Genomic DNA, 14962 nt, shown 5'->3' on the forward strand with positions numbered 1-14962 from the left:
AATAATGCTCCTCTATGGCTGGAATAAAGCCAAGAAGACGTTTCTGATGCACGGTGGCGCCACAAAGCAGCTGAGCTGGAGATGGTTTAGTGAGGATAGCAGGTAAATAGTAGCAGGAATAACTGGAAATCACATAAATGTACTTCTACATGTATATTAAAAAATAAAGACAGGCAGACCAAAAATAGCTAAAACGTTTTAGTGAATGATAAAAAAGTACTGATTAGAAACCAAATTAGAAGGAAACAAAAAGAATCCCCATCAGCCTTTCCTAAGTGAAAACATTAAAATATAAACCATGACGTGTGGAGCTTCGGTGACTTTGAAGAGCTGCATTTATTGTGTTTTTACTTCACTGAGTCTCAGTTGTTGAGTTTGCATGTCGAGTTTCTTTCAGTTTGCATGTCCTCAGTGCTGAATCAGCTGCGCTTTTAAACATTTTATTTTAAGTCTACTCCCATAATTCATAGCACCTACACGGTGTAATCTGCCATTTTTAATTTTCTCTGACCCTTACCCTTAATTTCCTCACTTGTATTTCCTGTGTATAACTATTCAGGAATTCCTCCCTCAAAAATGAAATTTGCAAATTGGTCCGTGTTCCCACCTTCTTACAGCAGCTCCTCACCACCACTCCTCCCTCACCTGCTGCTTATTTGGTAATCCGTCAAAGTGAACCCATTGCTCATATATTTATTCTACCAGTAAGACGAAGGGTCAGTGGCTTGGCAGGCTGCAGTCAGATCTGCTTCAGACATGCTTCTTGTAGGGTTTATGGGTGTAGCTTCCTGTCTGGATGATCTGACTTGTATGACTTGTGTAAAAACGATTGTTTCACCTGTTTTCCTTTTTATTTCTCACTGCCTGTGAAGGTGTTTATGGAGACGTGATGAGAGTGAAGATTCTGTTCAACAAGAAGGAAAATGCTCTGGTTCAGATGAGTGACAGCACGCAGGCTCAGCTAGGTAACAACCCGCACATGCTCAGTACAGACCTCTGGTGAAGAAATCCTATTCATCGTTTTATCTTCAAAAAGTGCTTTTTCCACGTCCTCACTGATAAACAAACTGTTACTGCTTTCATGATTAAGCCCAGTTTCCACCATTGGGTTTGGCTCCGGATGTGATGGTACATTATTTTATGTTTCCACCGGCAAAAACTGGGAATGGTGCTAAACATCTGATCCGAGCCGCGTTAATCTTTTGGAGCCCTTCCCAATCAGTACCGATCCAGCCCTGAAGGGTGGAGCTTTGCATGATGTAATTCATTAACTGGTCTAAAGAATCATCACTTCGTGCGTGATTCTGCAATAAGAACAAAGCGGGAACAGCCCCATGTTTAAATATACAGTGGATTTTTTTTATTGTTTTAAGCCACAAGAAGACAACCTGCTGGATGTCCACCATGCTCCTCCTTTCTTTCTGGGCCACGTTCCTCTATGTTATAGACAAGGTGCTTCTGACGCCATCGAAGCCTCGTCCGCCATCTTGAGCAAACCCAGCTTCTGTTTCCATCTAGAATTCAGGGATCTCCCTAAACTCCAGTCCTGGTGAGCTAAGGTCCTGCAGGTTTTAGAGGTTTGCTGCTGCAACACACCTGACTCAGATCAATGGATCATCAACAGGCTTGTGCAGAACTTTTCCTGTGAATGAGGCCTGTTGTTCTTGGGGAAACATCTGCAACCTGCTGGACAGTAGCCCATGAGGACCGGAGTTGGAGATCCCTGATCTGGACTATCAGGCTTAAACAATGTTTAAAAAAATCATGTCTAAAGACACGCTAGAGAGAAACATCCTGACCAGAATCAGCTCACAGGAGAAGTTAAGAGTCGTTGCGATGATAATAGATTAGATTTCCAAAGCGCTTTACATTGTGAATCCATTATTCATCCACTCCTCACTCATACCTGGTGATGCTAAGCTACGTGTGTAGCCACAGCTGTGGGCAGGCTGACGGAAACATGGCTGCCAATCTGCACCTACGGCCTCTCCGACCACTATCCACATTCATTTACCAGCGATGCCAACACTGGAGGCAAGGAGGGTTAAGTGTCTTGCTCAAGGACACAACGACAGATGACTGGGGGGGAGTGGGAATCAAACCGCCAACCTTACGGTCATTGGACGACCCGCTCTACTGCCTGAGCCACTGCCGTCCCAAAATAAATAACCCCAAAACAATATGACAGGAAATAAATCACAAACTGCTGAGTTCGGTGGCCGATAGGCCGCCTACTGGGTAAGGATACAGTTGGCTGTGGAAACGCAACAAAGATCCAGGTTTACCACATCAAACCGTCCTGGTCTGAACCTGACCCCTTGGTGGAAACTAAGCTTTAGTCCTGTGTTAAAGAGAGCCTGTTCTAGTTATGTAAGGGCATAATGTGAAATCATCTGATCTGTTCCTAAAATGAAGTAAACACATCTTCAGATGAGCAGCAGATGACACGCTATCATTACTAGCATTAGCTTTCAGCTAACAGTGCCAAGGAGGAAAGACATCAGAAACGATCTTAGAGAAGCAACTGCTGTCCATCACGCTGGGAAGGGTTATGACAGGGGTCACTAACTCTGAGCCTCTTGGACTAGTATCCTGCAGATTTTAGATGTTTCCCTGCTGCAACACACCTGGTTCAAATAAAATAGTTCTCTAACATCTTGTCAACCTCTGCACAAGCCTCATGACCCGTTGTTTGAGTCAGGGGTGTTGCAGCAGGAAAACATCTAGAACCAGCAGGACACCGGACCGAGAGGAACAGAGTTTGTGATCCCTGGGTTTTAAAGATAATTTCCAAACTATCTGGAGTCGATTATTCTGCAGAGAGAAGGATTATTTACAAGGAGTGGACATGCTGAACAACCAGCCGAAGATCGTACTGTTTTTATTAATAACTCCACCTCTCAGCCCTCGATTTTCACATGTACCTGAAGCACACAGCAGCAGCTCAAGATGACCTGGAGTTTGGGATTTAGGTTCTGCTGCGTGGAGTTGACAGAATTAAGATAAAAAGTATTGTTTTGGGAGCGTTCCCACTTGGAAACAGTGTTGTAGGGCTCATAAAGTGCTGCTCTCTTTAGTCCTTATTTCTGTTAATGACTGATAAAAGTTGACCAACATGTCAAAGTTCAGATGTTTAGCAGCAGCACTTTAGATGGCAGGGATGCAGTTTCTATAGTAGTCTTAACAGTCTTCCAGGAAGCTGAGTAGGGTTTTTACTCCCCATCTTTGCAGCCATGAGCCACCTGAATGGCCAGCGGCTGCAGGGAAAGCCGCTTCGCATCACGTTGTCCAAACACACCAGCGTCCAGCTTCCCCGTGAAGGCCACGAGGACCAGGGCCTGACCAAAGACTACAGCAGCTCCTCCCTGCACCGCTTCAAGAAACCTGGCTCCAAAAACTATTCCAACATCTTTCCCCCTTCTGCCACTTTACACCTCTCCAACATCCCGTAAGTCCTCCGTCACACCGCTTCTGGAGAGAAAATGATGCTAAAACGACTCACCGGCAGCACGTCTCCTTTCTGCTTGTGTTTGTAGCCCGTCTGTGGTGGAAGATGATCTGAAGATGCTGTTTTCCAGCTCAGGAGCCATCGTCAAGGCCTTCAAGTTCTTCCAGTAAGTCACACCTTTCTTTCCTGATGTTTCCTGGCGACCTCTCACTCCGTTACCCTGCATCCCTTTTTTCTGAAGCCTTCATCGTCCACCTGAATTCATCGCTCATAACGTGAATTAATCAGGCTCCTTCGTACTAAAACCGCCTTCATCATACTCGTTCACATTTAGGCATCAGACCAAGACCACACGACGAAATAAGTAAAATACACAAAAAAGTAAAATACGTGACATTTTAAAAATGGGTAAATTAAGTAAAGAAATTTAAATAAGTTGCATGAAAAATAAGTGAAATAAAAAAGTTAATAAAGAAAAATAAGTTAAATGATGAAAAGAAGTTTAATAAAAATAAAATAGAGAGAAAGATATATATAAAATAAAAGGTAAGTAAAATTAAATAAAATCATGAAAAAGTAAGTTAAATAGAAAAATAAATTAAAATAAGTGTAATAAAGTTTTAAAAAGTCAAATAAAATGAATTAAAAATAACTTGAATTAAAAAAGTGAAAATAAGGAAAAGACAGAAAAATTACTGAAATGAAAATAACGTTAAATAAAAAGAAAAGTAAAAAAAACCTATGTTAATTTAAGGAAAGGTAAAAAAGTAAATTAAGTAAAATAAAAAGTAAAATTAGTTGTATAAAAATGAATGAAATAAAGTTAAAAAAATAAAGAAAATAGAAAAATAAGTAAAATGTTTAAAATAAGTTAAATAATAAAATAAGAAAAACAAAAATAACTTAAATTAAAATATATAAATAAAAATAAGTTAAAAAAATAAGTAAAAAGTAAGTTAAACAAAAAAATAAATACAAATAAGTAAAACAGTAGAAAAAGTCAAATAAAATTAAATAAAAAATAAATTAAATAAGTGAAAATAAGGAAAATAAAAATTAAAACAGAAAAATGAGTAAAATGAAAATAAGTGACAAAGAAAAATAAAAAGAAGTAAAAAAATTTTTATTTAAATAAGTTTAAAAAAAAGTAAATTAAGTGAAATAAAATGAGGGGAGAAAAAAATTGAAATAGAAAAATAATTGGAATGAAAATAAGTAGAATAAAGTAAAATAAAAAGTTAAGTAAAATAACAAAAACAACCCCAAACAACGAACTCGGAGCATCGGGGTAAATTTCCTCCAGCCGGGTGTTATTGTGAAAATCTCCTCAGAAACAGCGTTTAAGAGGTTTAACGTGTTCCTGGTCTCCCACTCAGGAAGGACCATAAGATGGCTCTGATCCAGATGGGCTCCGTGGAAGAAGCCATCGAGTCTCTCATCGAGTTCCACAACCACGATTTGGGAGAAAACCACCACCTGCGGGTCTCCTTCTCCAAGTCCTCCATCTGAGCCACGGTTCCCCCATCTGGGTCCTCCTCATGGTGTCCACTACACTCCAATCATTCCATCACACGTCTGCAGAAACCACGTGAAGTCTGGTTAACGTTAAATTATTATAAATCTTCTAGAGGAGTCTCCAGGACATTAAAAAACCTGCGTTTAATCTCAAAAGTCGGACTGAAGCCAGAGTTCTTAGATTCTAGTCAGAGTTCAGAGTCCTTCTAGTTGAGGAGTCGGTACCTTTGTAGCCTCTCTTGCCTTTCGACTTTAATCCCAGGTTGGAGGGATTAGAGTCAGCCTTTTATTGTGAGCTCTGACTTAATTTCTTTAAATTCTGACTTTATTAACTGAGGTTTATCTCAGACTCCTGTATGTCCCTGATCCTTTTCCGTAGTTTTTCCCTGTCAGACTAGCAGCCTGCCTGTAAATAGTCCTCTCTGACGGCGTAGCGTCACCCTCCGACTGTCAGATTTCAGACCGGCGCCGTTTAGGGACGCCTGGTTCCACCTGCAGAGGATCCCCGTGCCTTATTCCTGGAGTCAGAATGACCTCGACTTTAACGTAAAAAAGCCTGATTGGCGAGAGCAGGTTTACAGGTGGTAAAGGTTTACTGTTGAGATGTATTACGGATAACTTCATATTTTATTGGTGTTTGTCAGTACTTTCTGTTAGTGTTTTGTACTGCTGGTTACTGTAGCGTGAAACATGTGAACTGCTTGTGTTTTAGCGGGTTTGCTGGGTCTTTAGTCCTAGATGCAATTTTTTTCTATTACTTTTCGACTTCTTTATTTCCACGTATGCAATCATGTTGTAATCAAATATTGTAGCAATATTTTAATCATTCCTGTACTCTTGGTTTGTTTTCTCGGCTGCGTCCATCCTGTGATGCGCAGCTGAATGTTTCCGTAGCTCGTCTCTTCTGTCGCGTCGCCTCTCTGAACGGTTTATTTATAAGTTTGTGATCCACTACAGCTGAAACCAAAAACGGCCTTTTAGATGCAAACAAAAACCACCTGCCTCAGGTTTCTGGTTTAAGGACTTAAAAAGAAAAGATGAACTGGTTCAGGCTTTCTTAGTGTTTTCCTTTGGGGAATCTCTGTGTTTTATTCATGTCTCAACCACTTCACTGGATTCAGCCGACCAGTGCGACCTTAATTTTTATTGCAAAACAAGATGTTATGTAGAGTGCCTTGAACACAGCACTGAGTCGTATCATCAGGCATTAATTCCTCTTTTAATCTGAGGTGAAAGTTGACCAGGAAGAATCCCGGAAACCTACTGAAACAAGACGCTGGTTTGGTTTATTTGTGTGTTATTTTAATTATTCTAATGTCGACATTCCAGCTGCTCAGAGGTCCACCCCATCTTCAAAACAACAGCAATCTGGCTGCTCAAACTAAACCTTTCCTTCAAATGAGAAGCTGAATTTGAGTTATGATGCATTCAGGTATGCCTGGGGAGAATTTAATGACACTAAATAGAAATAAAAACAAAGAAATGGGGGATGTTCAGGCTCCTCAGAATCCCCCATGAGTCCAGTTTTATTCCAGAGAGGAAGCTGGAAAACAGAAGCCATGACTATCCTGATGGACCACGGTATGCTGGACGTTTAAAGAATCCTCCACCAGGTTCCTGTTGGGATCAAAATCAGCTGATGACAGAAACTGGACCGAGGCTGCAGTTTACAGCTACAAGCTGACCAATCAGAACAGAGCAGAGAGGTGATGAGCAGGCAGGTACCAGGCTAACCGGATCCACACTGAGCATCATTACCGTGGAGCAGGTGGATGATGCCACTTCCGCCTCCATGCTGAGAAGTTTTCAGCTCTTTGGGAACCACCTTGCTGCTGCTAAAATCCTGCTAAGTTTGCGTTCCTCCTGCTCAGACTCGGAAGAAAAATGTGCACTATGAGAACAGCAGCTAATTTTGGTGATTAATTATTAATCCTGACAACGTTTCGTGAACAACCCCACGGTAACAACGTAATTATCAATAACTCGCTGCTGCTTACGCTAGAAACGTAATGAAAGCCACAAATCAGAAAGAAACAAAGACAACTGAGCTGTACTGAGCGCAGCCGTCTTCAAATCTGAAATCTCCGGGTCCTCTGCTACTTAAAGTTCTCCGTTCAGAAAAACAAGGTCACTTAGTAATTTCTGGAAAATCCCTTCAGAAAATGAGCCCTGAAGACAACTGGAAGCACATAACGGAGCATGGATGAAAGTTTTCCCAATGATCCTGATGAGAAGGATGCAATGAACGATGCCACGGCAGCAAGTTAAAACATTTCTAGCAGAGTCTCTATTTAAAGTTGAAGCAGAGTATAAACATCGACTTGGATCCGTATGATCGGATCATGTGACATTTTCACAGCCGTGGCATAAAACCGCTCACCTGGAGCTGCTGCCAGCTTCACTGGAAAGTTCAGTTTCAGGATCAGTTTTTATGTGACGTTACGTGAAACCAGAGATATGAATTTGATATAATCAAGAAAGCTATGTTGTAATGTTGTAAATTGGTTGATACCTGATAATTCTTCATTGTACCAGTAGAGGGACCAGGAGTACCACTGGTGGTACTTGTAGGTTGAGTACAATGGATGTCTGCTTGTCCAGGAGTTACTTTTGGAAAACACTCTGTGTGGGATTCAGTATCTTCCTCGGCTACTTTGGTTCAGCAGGTGAACTGGAGAAATCCTCTCCCCTACTCTGCTCTGATTGGCTAGCTCCAGTGGCCTGGTCAGGCTCCGCCCACCCCTCTGAGCTGCTTTCACAGTGTGGAGACATCTGAAATGGACCAATGAAAACACTCAGCCACGCGACCATCTCTGCCTTTACAGTTTCTCCCAGGTGTATTTGAACGCATCAGGAGCCTTGGGTTTTAGGTGAGGCGGGAGTGAGTCGGTAACAGGAGGGAAGGGGTGTTCAACTGTACATACATGTTTTATACGCAGTTGTCTGAGAGGTGATTGTCAGTTTTTTATCTGATGAAACGTGTATATTTTGATTAAAGTGTGTGATCGGTTCTGAGCCTTACACTGTTTGTGTCACAAAGAAAAAAAAAAAGATTAAATCACTTTTTATCTAAAAGTCCGTTGAGTCGTCTGTTAAAAAAGTTTTCATTGTGTTTTCTGCCCCCTGGTGGAGGCCGTTTGCACTACAATATTTTTGGCGTCGCTCGCTAGAAACATGAAGTAATCTATCCACTGTTAGAAGAAAACCTGCAAACATAGCAGAGGGGTGGTGTGGTTCAGGGGATAGAGTGGTCGTCTTGTAAGCTGAGAGTTGCTGGTTCGATCCTCGGCCTGTTGACTTCATGTCGAGGTGTCGCTGAGCAAGACACTGAACCCCAAATTCCAGTTACAGTGAAGTGCTATATAAATACAGACCATTTACCATTTTACAACCCTGATTACAAAAAAAAATTTGGGATGTTGTGTGAAAATGAACTATAAACCAGAATGCAGTGATCTGTACCGCTTCGCCCAATTAAGGGTCACGGGGAGGCTGGAGTCTATCCCAGCAATTAACAGGCGAGAGGCAGATACACTCCGGACAGGTCGCCTGTCCACCGCAGCTCACAAATCTTATAAATCAGGATTTTATTTGTGAAAAATAAATAAAAGTTAAAGGTGAGAGAAGTAAACTCATCTTGAATTTGATGGCAATGACATAAAAAAAAAGTTGGGACAACAAAAGGTGGGAAAAGTGAGTTGTTCAAAAGGTCCCATGAAGGAGGACCATGCTGCAGCTAGTTAGCCTGACTATGAACAGCCTAGTAATGATCGGGTAGAAAGAGAGCACCTTAGAGAGGGTGAGTCTCTCAGAAGTAAAGGCAAACCGAGCTTCAGCAATCTGCAAAAAGCCTTTAAAAAAAGCCTAATGGATCAGTTTAAAAAAAATGTTACTGAATGTAAAAGTATGAAGACTTTGAATGCACCGTCATCTAAAAGAAATGTTCTGAAGCCCCGATTTATGGTCTGCTGCAAAAGTCCTTTCAAAAACTTCAACTGGTCAAGAACCCGACCACCTGCATCATCTGCAGAACTCCTCCCACTCGACACAGCACTCCTGTTCTTAAACGGTTCCACTAGCTTCCGGTTCGCTTTCACACCAACTTTAAAGTTCCTCCCCATACCTCACCGAAGTACTGAAAATATACACACCATGCTGAACACTCCTGGCCCAGATTCTTTAGCGGCATAGCGGCATCTCTACCGCTTTCAAATCACCTCACAAAACACACCAGTTCAGACTGGATTATCCATCAATAAACAGTTTTTACTGTCTATTTGTTTTGTTATTGTCATTGTTTGTGTAGTTATTTTTGCAAGGTATTCTTGAGTCCTGAAAGGAGCCTGTATAAATAAAATAATTTTTTTTTTAAAGAAAACGACTCAGAGATTTAGGAGGAATCTCTGTGTGCATGGGACAAGGCTGGATGCTGGTGATCTTCTGCATTAAAAGCAGAGAGGATTCTCTACTGGAGATCACCGCATGGACTCAGGAAGACTTCCAGAAATCACTGCAGAGGTTAAAGCTCCATCATGCAAAGAAGAAGCCAGATGTAAACAGGATCCAGAACCAGCGCCATCTTCTCTGGACCAAAGATCATTTAAAATGGTCTGAGGCAAAGTGGAAACCTGGATGAAGATGTGAAATTCTTTCTAGAAAGCATGGACGCTGTGTCCTACAGACTAAAGATGAGAGGGAGCATCCAGCTTATTATCAGTGGACAGTTCTGGAAAGGCATACAAAGACAACATCTAGGCAATGTCTATTTCAGTGAATGCTTTGCATATTTCAGCAAAACTGTAACCACATACTGCATCTACCAGAATGAGACGGCATTCCTCTCCCAAAGCTCCAGCAGCAGGATTTTCTCTTTTCCTTTATCCAGGTCCCCATTAGCTGAAGCAAATGCAACAGCTTCTCTTCCGGGGATCCACATTTAATATAACCTGCAATAAACAGAAAACCAATAAGAAAACAGACAGAACACACTTTAAGCATAAAACATGGATAAAAGTATCCGTATGAACTCCTAATTCCTTGATAATCATCAAATAAAATTTATTTCCTGTGATATGTTTACTGGCTTTACTGGGAGCTTGAATCCAATAATTGGTAAAATAACAGGAGAACAATAATCAGGGTGACATAAATTGATGAGACTGTAGTGGTGGAGGTAAAAAAAGAACTTGTAGTTGTGGATTTCATCAGTTCCAGATGTTTACAGACTGCTGTTACGAGAAGATGAGAACAGTGGACCAGGAAAAACTTTGGAGACATGTTGCTGCCGTCAGATGTTTTTCATGAAAGGGTAACATGTCTTTATTTTCTGTTGGTTCATGAGATTTGCTAATCATTGCATTCTGTGTATGTCACACATCAACACAGTCAGCATGTTTAAAATCTTAGAACAAGTTTTAATGTGAAATTCAATAATATTTAAAATGGATCTTTATCGGTTAGGGAGAAAAATAAGGGTGCATTTGCTCCTTAAATATTATAGTATGATAGAAAATTTTATCCAAAATATTTATAGTAACATGAATAATTGTTTATTCTCCCGCTACAATAAATCCTCATGTTGAACGTGTTTGATGATGTAAGTGTACGTGTTCACCAGCAGAGGGCGCTTGCCACTCAGGAATGACTGACGTGTGTTGTCATGGAGATCTTACCAGCAAGGCTGCATGGTGACACTTTTCATCCTGTTTATTTTCCTTCAGTGTAAAATGTTGTTTAAACTGCATTTATTTACTCAAGGAGCTTCAGCTTGTTTATGTTTTCAAAGGGATAATTCATTCACTGTAAACATCTTGATGATAGATCTCTTTGCACAAAAATAACGTGATAATCTAAAGTTTTCATTATTTATAGATTATTATATCACTGATCTGGCCCACTGGAGATTGTGCTTTATGTGGTGCCTGAACTAAAATAACATTCCAGATTTATTTCATACAGTTTTTAAAGGAGAGATTGAGATGGTTAAAACAAACCAGAACAGACTGAACGACCATCCAGCTGCAGGGATGCTGGACGATCTGCAGCCGCAGGGGTGCTGGACGATCTGCAGCCGCAGGGATGCTGGACGATCTGCATCCACAGGGGTGCTGGACGATCGGCAGCCGCAGGGATGCTGGACGATCGGCAGCCGCAGGGATGCTGGACGATCTGCAGCCCCAGGCGTGCTGGACGATCTGCATCCGCAAGGAAGCTGGACGATCTGCAGCCGCAGGGAAGCTGGACGATCTGCAGCCGCAGGGATGCTGGACGATCTGCAGCCGCAGGGATGCTGGACGATCTGCAGCCCCAGGCGTGCTGGACGATCTGCATCCGCAAGGAAGCTGGACGATCTGCAGCCGCAGGGAAGCTGGACGATCTGCAGCCGCAGGGATGCTGGACGATCTGCAGGTGGCAGCCAACACTCAGGGAGTTAACCCAGTGAAGTGGTGCATTTACGTCACTGAAAACCTTAAGACATTCATTCATAAATCTGACACCTTCTGTCACCACTCAGAGGAAGGAATTGATGCAATTAAAGAAACACAGATTTTCTTAACTTTTTACCAACAGGACTCTCATTCAAGAACAAAGAATATCAGGATCAGAATGGGAATTTGTCTCTGTAAACACAAAAACAAACACATTTACAGACAAAAAGTGTAAAAGTTACAGGGAGGGAAGCTGCCTAAACAGAGAAGACCAGACTTCCCTCTCCCCAGCCACTTCTTCCAGCTCATCCGGGAGGATCCTGTGGCGTTCCCAGGCCTCAGGAGCAGCAGGCGTATTCCCTCTAGTGTGTCCTGGGTCATCCCCCTGTTGGGATGTGCCTGGAACGCCTCACCAGGGGGATGTCCAGGAGGCATCCTAACCAGATGCCCGAGCCACCTCAACTAGCTTCTGTTGATGTGGAGGACTCTCCTCTGAGCCCCTTCCAGATGACTGAGCTTCTCACCCCATCTCTAAGGGAGAGCCTAGCCACCCTGCAGAGGAAACTAATTTCGGCTGCTTGTATTTGCGATCTTGTTCTTTCATGCAAAACCTGACAACATGAAATGTGGGGAAGCCATGTCGTTTTTAGTTTTAAGTGAGTGTATTTAGGGAATACACATCAGCTCAGTTAATCAAAATTTTCACATTGGAGCTGAAAATAAAAACTAACGATGCTCAAAGAGAACCTCCGTACCACGTTCCTTAGCGCTGACCAAGCTAGCGCTACATGATCCAAATTCGGTTTAACCGGAGGCTAGCAAGGCTGCTAGCTGGTTTTAAGAAGCTACCGCATGAAAATGTGGAGAAATAGATCCTGTAACCAGTCTGATTCTGTTCAGAAAGATTTAAGAATGTGTAAGAATTAGAGAAAGGGAGATATTTCTGACTTTTTAGTAAAGAGGAAGGACAGATCAGATGAGACAGACCCCAGACCCAGCATGTACAGTCCTGGGAGCTAGCCACATCAGGATCCAGTCTACCACCACCATCAGACAATAAACCAGAACTGATCCCACCCTCCCCACGAAAATAAAAACTTTTTTATATGTTGTTACAAATATTTAATCTTTAAATTAATGTAAAGATGTTTTATTTCTCATGTCTCTCTAATGTGACCACAGAGAGGAACACAATCATTTCCTTTTTTTTGTATATGTCTCTAATGAAGTTTCTATTTTGAGCAAATCTTTTGGGGCTCTTCTCTTTCTGCAGATGCAACGTGACCTGCAAGTTGGACTCTTTGCATCAGGATGAGGTTTATCTGAGAGGACGATCAAAGCTTTGATATTCATTCTTCTGCTCAGGACGGGCAGAGAGAGACGAATGAGGGAGGGAGATAATAAAACAGAAGAAGAAGAGAAGCGAAGCGTTCACTTTCACACTCAGTCCTGTGGAAACAACAAGAGAAGATCTGAGGCTTTACAGACTGGAGGAAGTTCATATCCGTGTCTTCTTATTCTCACCAGCACCATGCTGGACCGGCGACACGCAGCCGAACAAAGAGGGATTGTGGGGGAAAAAACGCCGGCACGCCAGCTTGCTCTCACACGGCTGTCACACAGCAATCCTTCCAGTCCGGGCAGTGTTAGCATAATCCCCCGAAATTCTCCCAACGCCAACAGACACATATATACATCCAGAGATGTTCGCTCAGAGGGTGAACGGGAACCAGAGACATCAGCCTGAAACGGAGACAAGTTAAAGAGTAAAAACGTGTCTGCAAACCGATGCTGCACTGAAATAAACCAAACTTTGAAGTCATTCTCAGGTTGCTTCCACTAGTATCACAGAGGGATTAATGAAAGGGCCCAGGGGGTTAAGAGGCCCCTGATCCACAAGGAGCCACTGAAATGCCTGCTGAGAAATGAACACAAAGTCTACAAATGTAGTTTTTGAAGTCTTTTCAGTTTGAGAGGTTTTGCTCTCCTTCAGGATGTGGGCCTGTACTCTGAGTCCAGGAGCCCAGTGGTGTATAATCTGTCTAAAACTGGTAGGACTGTATGTCCCCCCTCTGCAACATCTGCATGAAACTGTGAAATAAAAACAGTGTGAAGCAACATTTATGGGCTTTCAGCTTCAATTTCTTTCCTCTGTTTCTTTTCCTCTTTCTTTAAAGTGTTGTCTTTAAAAAGATGTTTCATAGATGGTGAAATCTATTCATCTTTGTCGCCTTTTTGCTGCAATTTGTCAGTTTCAGAGAAGAAAAGTGAGCTGTGCCCACTCTTGCAACCCTGAGTGCAGCACCTTTATTGAAGATTTGTTTCTGTTCACTGCAGAATAATTTGAGGTAGAACTTGGGACTGAATGTCGATTGAACACATGATTGAATCACAGAAACATCAGGGAGGATGCTTCCCACAGCTGGCTTTGCAAGCAACATGAGTCTACATAAGCGTCTGATCTAAAATATCTGTGCTTCTGACTTGTTCTGATGGCACAATGACCTTTTATTATGCTCATTCCTGGAGTCATCGTTTTCATCCCGAAGCCAAGAAACTGCCATTTACCATGTTTTTTTTTCCAGGTTGAGGCTGCATTTTGCTTTACAGCACAGCACCACATGCAATAACTACTAGATATAAACACATTGGCTGTTTTGAACATGGATCATGGCTGATTCATGAAAGAAACTCAGAGAACATTATTGGAGATAAAAAAAAACAGAGAGAGAGAAAGGAACAGAACAAACGGTAAGACCAGTCATCATCGGACTGACTTTTACTTTCTGGAGAGATCTCAGACAGAATGACGATAAACGCTGGATAATCAATATCAACAGGGGACGCCACAATAAGAAAATATGTTCATTAGTGGGGCTTTAACATCGAGATCTTAGGATGGGAGAGTTCAACCACTGTGCAAAGCCTTCTCCAACTTTATCCCAAAGATTCTCAATGGGGTTCAGGTCTGGACTCTGTGGTGACCAATCCATGTGTGAAAATGATGTTTCCTGTTCCCTGAACCACTTTAACAATCTGAGCTCCAGGAATCCTGTTGTCATCTTGGAATTTGGCCGTGCCATCAGGGAAATTGGAATAACCTGCTCATTCAGTAAATTCAGGTATCAACTGACCTCATTCTTTGGACACATAAAGTTGCTGAACCCAAACAGGGTCAGTCTGGACTCATCAGACCACATGACCTTCTTCCATTGGGTAGGGCCCGCCCATCCAGGAACTAGCCGTTTTCTTTTAATTTATATACTTTTAAATAGAATCTGATTTTATTATCGATCAACAGTCATTTTTCTAGTGGGAATTAATTATCATAATTAGAATCAGCTCTTGATTTTGCTTGTTCGGCGCTCAGAAAACAGACACTGACATATTTGCAGTTATGTGTCTGTATTTTTAATCTCCAAATGTCCAAATCTCACGACAACTTAACGACCATAAATTGTTCTTCAGGTTATTACAATATTTGGCACACAGTTGTTGGCTACTTGTAATGAAGTAGTTGTAGACTAATATCTTTGGACAATGGGCATAAGAAAGTTTTTCATCTATATCA

The 14962-nt window shown here is 41.8% G+C and overlaps 1 protein-coding gene across 5 annotated transcripts in view; it reads left to right on the plus strand.

Annotated features, from left to right (window-relative positions):
* ptbp1b (polypyrimidine tract binding protein 1b) overlaps positions 1–8058 on the plus strand; it is a 35247-nt gene extending 27189 nt beyond the window's left edge. For 3 of the 5 annotated variants that reach the window (XM_042005721.1, XM_042005722.1, XM_042005725.1), the window contains 4 exons: positions 873–965; positions 3232–3448; positions 3537–3614; positions 4825–8058. In XM_042005721.1, coding sequence (XP_041861655.1) covers positions 873–965; positions 3232–3448; positions 3537–3614; positions 4825–4957 — 521 coding nt within the window. In that variant the 3' untranslated portion in view covers positions 4958–8058. The remainder of the gene's footprint in view (positions 1–872; positions 966–3231; positions 3449–3536; positions 3615–4824) is intronic. The other 2 variants (XM_042005723.1, XM_042005724.1) reach the window with 1 other exon arrangement.
* Positions 8059–14962: the final 6904 nt, after the last annotated feature.

The sequence above is a fragment of the Melanotaenia boesemani genome, chromosome 14, assembly GCF_017639745.1.
Source record: "Melanotaenia boesemani isolate fMelBoe1 chromosome 14, fMelBoe1.pri, whole genome shotgun sequence".
Taxonomy (NCBI): Eukaryota; Metazoa; Chordata; class Actinopteri; order Atheriniformes; family Melanotaeniidae; genus Melanotaenia; species Melanotaenia boesemani.